This window comes from Propithecus coquereli, unplaced genomic scaffold, assembly GCF_000956105.1.
Source record: "Propithecus coquereli isolate 6110/MARCELLA unplaced genomic scaffold, Pcoq_1.0 Scaffold35, whole genome shotgun sequence".
Taxonomy (NCBI): Eukaryota; Metazoa; Chordata; class Mammalia; order Primates; family Indriidae; genus Propithecus; species Propithecus coquereli.
This window is the reverse complement of record NW_012149174.1, coordinates 2,756,719-2,764,978: the sequence shown is the minus strand read 5'-3', so window position 1 is coordinate 2,764,978 and position 8,260 is coordinate 2,756,719. Positions and strand designations below refer to the sequence as shown.

Below are 8,260 nucleotides of genomic sequence, written 5' to 3'. Positions count from 1 at the left end.
TCCCTGCAGCCGAGCTGGTCCTCATCATGCCCTGCCCCTTCCCAGCTTTGCACCCTGACTCACACAACACATTCTCTGACAGCTCCATCTAAAATAATCCTGCTCATTTTTTAAAAACCCAACTTGATTTATCATGAAGCTCTCCTATTGTCCCCCTTCTCTGTCACATTACCCATGAGTTGGAATGTCATTTATCCTTCCTCCTGTTTTTCCACTGATGTTTAATTCTTCACTCTCTTCACTTGTTAAACCTACACTGGGCCGAAGCTTTGTGCACACATCTGCAGCTCTGCAAGGCTGAGGCTGCCTTGAAGGCAAAGAATATAATCTTATCTACTTTTTTATCTGTACCACCTAGCACATTATTGTTTCTATTATTTCTATCAAGCAATTGGTCCCGTTTACTACATATTTGTTTTGAAAAGGTCAGCTTTATTGTTTCAAAGTCACACCCTGTGAATGTCAAGCTGACAGAGAATCACTTTGCTTGATTTCATTTTTACCATTTTCAGAGGCCGCATGGATCCGATGTACGCTGCTTCGGTATCCCAGAAGGATAAGTCAGGGTATTCACCAGGTTCCAGGATGAAAGGGATACCCTGAAATCCAGGTTCTTCGTAAATCAGCCATCTAAATAACCCCCAAGGCAAGAGAGAAATGGAGACAACTCATCATTTATTTCAGCTTTGCCCCCCGTCTGGTACTGGACCCCGATGACGAGAGGAACAGAACAGGAGAGGATGTGGCCCCACACCATGTATGGTTACACTTAAGTGTTAGACCCAGGTTAGACTCAAGACAGAGTCAACCATTACATGCTCCTCTTCTTGGTCTTTTGCTTTTCTCCTTGGCTGGCTCTGCCCACTTAATTCATATGATTAATTGCTTCTAAGTTCCACCTAATTATCTGTCATTGTGTCAAAAATTATTAACAGCTAACATCTCCCCAGAGCTTATAAGGAATGCCACCCAGACTTTCATCTAATCCTCACAACAATGCTCTGCAGAAGGAATACTGTTGTTCCCCTTTTACAGATAAGGTTAAGTAAATTGCCCAAGGCCAAAGGCAAGGCTGATCCAAGCAGACTCCAGAACCAGGCCCCTAATCGCTTTTGGATGGCAGTTCTCATTGCAGGAAGTGCACTGAACGTAATTTACACTTTTCAAAATTACTCAGCAACATCACCGTGAGCATTACTTAATGCACACTGGTGTCCTCGGGGGCTTTGAAGGTCTGTAGGACTGCTTGTTCCCAGGCCACAAAGCTTTCTGAGTTCTTGGTTCTGATTTTTACAGCTTTTCAACACCACACCCTTCTATCAGGCTTGTCAGCTGTCACTTCTGCTTTGGTCAGGGAACCAGCAGCCCCACCCTCCTCCAAGGGGCTAGAAACCAGAAAACCACACCCCTTAGAACTGTCTCTAAAGACTGCATAGTCTTCTTGGCTCATGGAAGGGTTTTGGGAAGGTGAGATGTTGGAGAAGTGCCTTTTACATAAGAGAAGTGTTACCGTACCCTCTTCATAAACAGAATTCTTGGTGATCGCTTACATGCTACAATTCTTTGTTAGTCTCACTACAGCGTCCTAGCTGTGGCACTCCACCATGCCATGTCCCCAGAATACTGTGCCAAGAAGAGGATGTCTGTAAATGAAATCTTTTACCAACAAAATGGGTTTGCTGCTCCCCTCTTTGTTTTTCTCTTGTTCTCAATTTTGGCCCAAGGCACATTTTTGGTCATGGTTTTTGTTAAAGATTCCCCTGGATGAATTAGTAACTTCTTTAGACTCACTAATTATATGGGGATTTACCACACACACGTAAAAGGATGTTGGGAGGCAGGTGTGGTATATGGGTGGGGGATCAAAACGAACCTACGGTGTTAGAAGACAGGATAATAGTTACTGGGGACAGAGGGAGGAGAGGATGGCTAGGGGGCAGGATGAATGAGGAGGGCTTCTGCCATGCTGGGAATGGTCTATTTCTTGATCTCGGTGATGGTTATACTTGTGTATTCACTCTGTGAAAATTTACTCAGTTTATATACTTAGGATTTGTTGTGTACCTTTTGTATGAATGTTATACTTCAAAATAAATTAACTTAAGAAAAAAAAAGAGGCTTATCTTTTAAATACCACTGTAATGCCCCTAAACCACAAGAAAACAGAGGCTAAGAACGGGATACTTTAAACTTTCTACGTTTAAAGCATGACAGTTAAGGATACAGTACATATTTTTTGGAGCTCAAAGTTATCACGGGCGCACTACACATGGATTTTGTGCCCTCACTAAATAATGACAGTTCTCTAATGTTATGTTATTAGGCTAACAAGTCAAGGATGAGCTCGAAGTCTGACTCCTTCACAAAAGAATGGGCTTAATTTTTCATAAATAGAATGTGTGGCTCATGAACAAGTGATTCTGAGATTCTGGAATGATGTTTACCAAAGTACTCTTTTCATTAGTTCTTTCCTTGTGTAGTTTGAGTTCTGAAGGGATTTATTCTTCTGATACTAAAAACTGCACTTTCGTTGAAGCATGTAGTTTAGTGACATAACAGAGAAGAAAGGTAATTTTGGGTAAAGGGGAATTTGTGAAAACACTGAATAACTGACACATGTGAAAAGACTGCCGCCCTGAATGAGTGAGTGCGGGTAACTCAAACAGACATTTCTGAATGTTGGGTGGACTTTGGAATTGGAAAACTCGTATACAGAGTATAATTCATTTTTCCTAAATTCTGTTCCAACAAGATACATTATTCATGTGGCCATCAGGAGAGAGGGAAACTATCTTTAGGCAGTGTTGTTTCACTTTCTAAAGGTACTCATTTTCCCATGCATTTAGGTAATGAGCTTTTGCCAATATAGATAAAGTACAACTTTATAGGTATACTTAATAAACAGCTCATATAAAGCAAGAGCTTATTTTTTAATAAACATAATAAATTTATACAAATGAATATTGCTGAAGTAACAATGGCCATCTTTTTGTTTACTAAAAATATTTGTGTAATTATTCTTTTAGAAATACCCTTTGAGTCACACAAGAAAGATCAGTCTAATCTTGTTCACTTGTTCTTAAACCAAAAACAGCATTTCCAGCTAGATCATAAGTCTTATTCCCCAGACATGGCTGTACATGAATGTCGGCCATTTCCAGGAACCAACAGGATACTTGAAAATTACATATGAATCCACCGACTTTGAGGTTATTCAAAAGTGAGTGGGCTACGAATCTCAAAGAGGAAAATGTACCTTTATAATGGAAAGATGTGGGAGGCACCACTTTAACCAAGCAACCAAAGCTGGTATCATTAATAGGCGAGCTGGTTAGCACACGCCGCCTGACGTGATGCAACATAAATACACGGCACTACCTCCTTGGAGTGGCCTTGCCCAGACTGTTCAGCCTGAATCTAATCACACCTCTAAACCTGACCCCTAGGAGACAGAAAATTCAGGTGATAAAAGAACAAGTTAAATGATATCATGAGGGGACACTCAGACAAATCCAGAATGTGGTGCATTCTCTAAGACAGCTGGTGGCCTAAATTCTTTAAAAAGGCAGTGGCATGGGAAACAAAGATGGGAGTAATTTAGAGAAAGAACAACCAAACTCATTAATAGGAACCTTGATTGGATTCTGATTAGAAACAAACAGATCTATAAAAGGCATTCCTGAGGCGGTTGGGAAAATTTGGTTATGGGCTATAGAATAGATATTATCATGGACATCTTATTAATTTTCTTAGGTGTAACAGTGATACTTGGGCAGGAGAACGTCATTATAAAGAGATGCAGGCTGAAGTATATAGTGTTAGGTTTGTTCTGGGTGTGAACCTGAAAAGTATCATAAAGCCTGAAACAAAAGCCTCAGGAGTCTGGAGAGCCCGAGGTTGTAATCTAACTTCAACCACAGACAGCTGCAGGACCACAGACAGCTGCAGTGATGCCAGTGCTCCTATTCGCCCTGATAAGGATGAAGCTATCCCCTTCCCCTACCTCTGCAGGTGTTGCTCACTCCCTCCAGAAAAACCCTCTATAAAACCCAGGGCTTTCCCCTCCCTCGTGGTGGATGCTCTTTTGGCCTCCACCCATCTGCACCCAGATGCTCAAAATAAACAGCATTTTGCTACACCTCAGGCTTCGTGTGTCTCCCTCCCGGCTCTAGACCTAACGATAGGAATGAAGGGTCATGATACTTGCAACTTACATTCGAGTGCTCAGAAAAACAATAACACAAATATGGCAAAATGTTAATAATTATTGAATCTAAGTGGATGGTACATGGGTGTTCATGGAACAATTCTGCTTTTGTGTATGTTTGAAAACCTTCATAATAAAAAATTGGGCAGATATGGTATACTGCATAATAAAATATATATAGTGATTATACAGCAATGAAAAAAGAATAAATATAAACATATTCATCAATGTGGGTAATCTTTGGAGAGTGGTTACATGTGTGGAGGAGTCAGGAGGACGGGACCAGGGCGGGCTACACAGGTTCTGCAGCAGTGTTGGTAATGGTCTAGGTCATAAGTTGGGTGGTGGGCCCATGGGAGTTTATTATGAGGCTTCATAACTCACACATATTCTTCTGTATATATCAAATATTTCATAGTAAAAATGATCAAGGAATGTTTAGCCATTAAAAAAAGTCCCCTGACTTCAGAACACCTGCATTCTAGTCCACATTCTGCTAATAGCTAACCCTAGTCTGGAGAAAATGACCGAAGCCTATCTCTTCCTTGGTTAAGTGATGGTGTTGGGCCAGATTACCTTTATCCTCCCTTCGAAATTCTAAAATTCTTTGTTTTTATTATGAATGTACCAAAAAAAACCAAAAAAACAAAAAACACCGTCACCTCTGGGAGGATGAGTGCTGGGATTGGCCAGCTGCTTAAAATAAAGGTTTAAAAACAAATTACACTCGACAGAATCTGAAAGGCAAATTTAGTTAGAAATTACTCATTTCCTCAAATAAGAATTTGACAAGTAATACCCTTATTTTGTGTATGTACAGAAGACCTCAATCTACAGTAAATGGGTCCTGGAATGAATCTCCTAATGGAATCTAAAACTGTTCCCCCCACAGAGAAGACTCCTCTCATCCCAATTCAGGGGTCTGGTGCACCATCAGAAGCAAAATGACCTCGAGTACTCAGTTAAATCTTCTCAACCCATCAAGACTTTCCTCGTAGATCTATAAAGGTATTAATTCCTGATCCCTAAGCTTACAAACCAAGTTCAAAGAGTCCAAACTTTGAAGTGACATCCAAGGCAGCTTTCCATTATCCTAACGACAACAGAAATGAACAGCCGGGAAAAAGATGCCCATCGCCATGCGAGCCCATCATAAATTGTAAGCGATGACAGGCCCGTAAGTACCACCTACGAGGCAAAGCTAAACTTACTGCCAAGAAGAAACATCATTTAAGGCAGCTCATTGTGCTTCGACGTAGCCCAAGCCTGAGTCGTGAAACCTTCCAGACACTGAGATTAACATATTATGGCAGATGGCTTTTTCATTCTTTTCTAAGGATGATGTTCTTAAACTTAACACCAATACTTTGAAAAAAAGAAAAAGAAGGTGTATAGATTGCTTTGATGTGAAAAAATGGCAGCAAGAGATTAAGACATTTTCTTTTGCTTAGATTCCCACTTTTCTTCCAAATCTCTAAATATAAAAGTGCCTAAGGCTCATATATGGCTTCTCTTCCCTTAACTACACTCACTCCCTTTCAGGACCTCATCCTGCACCTGGCCTAAACACCTTCTCAATGCTTACGATGCCTAAATTTCTATCTCCTGCTTCTCCTCTGAACTCCAGCCTCGTACCCAGTCACCTTCCTGCCCTCTCACTTGAATGTGCAGTTGGCACCTCAGACTTAACCTGTCCAAACTGAATTCCTGAATTTCACCTTCCTTCCCAGCCTGTTCTTCCAAGTCTTTCCACCTCAACAGACGTTGGGGTTCCAAATCCTGAATGTTTCTCGTCTCCTCACACCCCACATACAATCCGTCAGCAAATGCCGTCAGTTCAGCCTTCAAAATGCATTCAGAATCTAACCGTTTCCCGCCACCACTATCACACTGTCTAAGCCACCGTCACCTCTTCGCTGAATGACCGCAACTGCCTCCTAACTGGTTTCTTTGCTTCCACTCTTGCCTCTTTACAGTCTATTTTCTACACAGAGATCAAAGTGATCCTTCTAAAACACAAGTTAGAGCAAAATTCATCAATGATTTCCCATGCCATTCAGAGGCAATCGAAACCTTCCTCCTCAAGGCCTAAAAGGCATGAGTGATGTGAGGCCTCCTCCTATCAGTCCTCCCAGCTCAGGCTGTTCCAGCTGCCTTGGCCTCCTAGCTGTTGCTCAAGCACCCGCAGGGCTTTCGCAAAGGCTGTGCTTCCTGCCTTGGGACATTCCCTTGCCTCTCCTCCCCCAGCTAGCTTCAGGGCAGACTCCCTCACATCCTCAGGTCCCTGCTTAAATGCCACCAGAGACTTTTACTCACCACGGCATCTAAAATAGCACTGCCCCTGCCCCTCTCTGTAATTTACGTTTCTTGTAGCCTTTAACGTCTGAACGTTATGTATGTATTTGTGCTGTGTATTCCATAAGAACAGGGATGTCATTTTATGTGCTCACTGCCATACTCCCAGTGCCTAGAAAAGCACGTAGCACATAGTAAATGCCCAATTAATTAATTGATTTACTGAAATGTATACATCTCATAGACACTTTTTGAGGTTTATATTTGTTAAAGTTGCAGTTCCTTGCCATATTTAGAGAGGATATGCAGAGAAAAAGACTTTCCTAATTCCTACTTCCAAATTAATCATCTTAACAAAGTTCATAGCCTTTTAAGGCCTACAGGGTACCAACTGCTATAACTCAAAATGTACACTACTTAAAAGCAGTAAGTTTTTCAAAAGAAGACATGTAAATGGCCAACAGGTATATGAAAAAATACTCAACCTCACTAATCATCAGAGCAATGCAAATCAAAATCACAATGAGATATCACCTTATTCCAGTTAGAATGGCTATTGTCAGAAAGACAAAAGATAAGTACTGGTAAGGATGTGGAGAAAGGGGAACCCTTACACACTGTTGGCAAAAATGTCAAGTGGTACAGCTGTTATAGAAAACAGTATGGACATTCCTCAAAAAGTTAAAAATAGAACTATTGTATGATCCAGCAATCCACTACTGGGTATATATCCAAAGGAAATGAAATCAGTTGTCAAAGGGACATCTACATTCCCATGTTTACTTCAGCACTATCACAATAGCCAAGATATGAAATCAATCTAAGCATCCATCAACAGATGAATGGATAAAGAAAATGTGGTACATTAGGACCAGTTATCAAAAGAGAAAAAAAAAGAAAAAGAAAATGTAGCATACATACAATGGAATATTATTGAGCCATAAAAAAGAATGAAATCCTGTCATTGTGACAACATGGAGAATGTTAAGTGAAATAAGCCAGGCAGAGAAGGACAAATACTACATGTTCTCACTCACATGTGGGAGCTAAAGAAGTTGATCTCATGGAAGTAGCAGAAAAGAGTTTACCAGAGGCTGAGGAGGGTAGAGAAGGAAGAGGGAGATGGGGAGAGGATGGTCAATGGGTACAAAGTCACAGCTAGGAAGAATGAGTCCCGATGGTCTATCGCACAGTAGGTTGACTACAGTTAACAATAACGTATGCTTTACAATAGCTAGAAGAAAGGATTCTGAAGGTTCTCACCGCAAAGAAGTAAGGCTTCAGGTAATGAATTTACTAACCACCCTGATTTGCTCACATATCAAAACATCACATTGCACCCCATAAATATGTATAATTATTATGTGTCAATTAAAAATAGAAATTTTTAAAAAGCAGTAAAATGTACATTGTCTTTGGAAAATAATTTTACACATCAAAAAGATATTTAAATTGGCATTTCTCTTAATACCCTAAATTCTGCCTTAATAAATATATCTTTGTATATTGACAAACCATCGCCATAGTCTTTCCTTGCTATTATCTCACTTATCTGGGGAGAGGGAGGTTGTTTTCTGAGAGAGGGGACTGGCAAAGGGAAGGAAGGAGCTGGCTGGGGTTCTAGAGTGCTTGTCGTGTCTTAGTTCTTGGCTTGTGTGGTGCCTACTTGGGTGTTCACTTTATTATTTGTTAAACTGTACATTGACCTGTGAACTTTTCCCTAAGTATGTTACATTTCAGAATGTTAAAGGTAAATAA

The 8,260-nt window shown here is 40.6% G+C and overlaps 1 protein-coding gene across 1 annotated transcript in view; it reads right to left on the bottom strand.

Moving 5' to 3' along the window:
- The window catches only part of AIM1 (absent in melanoma 1), a 48,882-nt gene that overhangs the window by 23,604 nt on the left and 17,018 nt on the right, over positions 1-8,260 (bottom strand). The window contains exon 7 of the mRNA XM_012651229.1: positions 504-630. Within this exon, the coding sequence (XP_012506683.1) occupies positions 504-630 (127 nt within the window). The remainder of the gene's footprint in view (positions 1-503; positions 631-8,260) is intronic.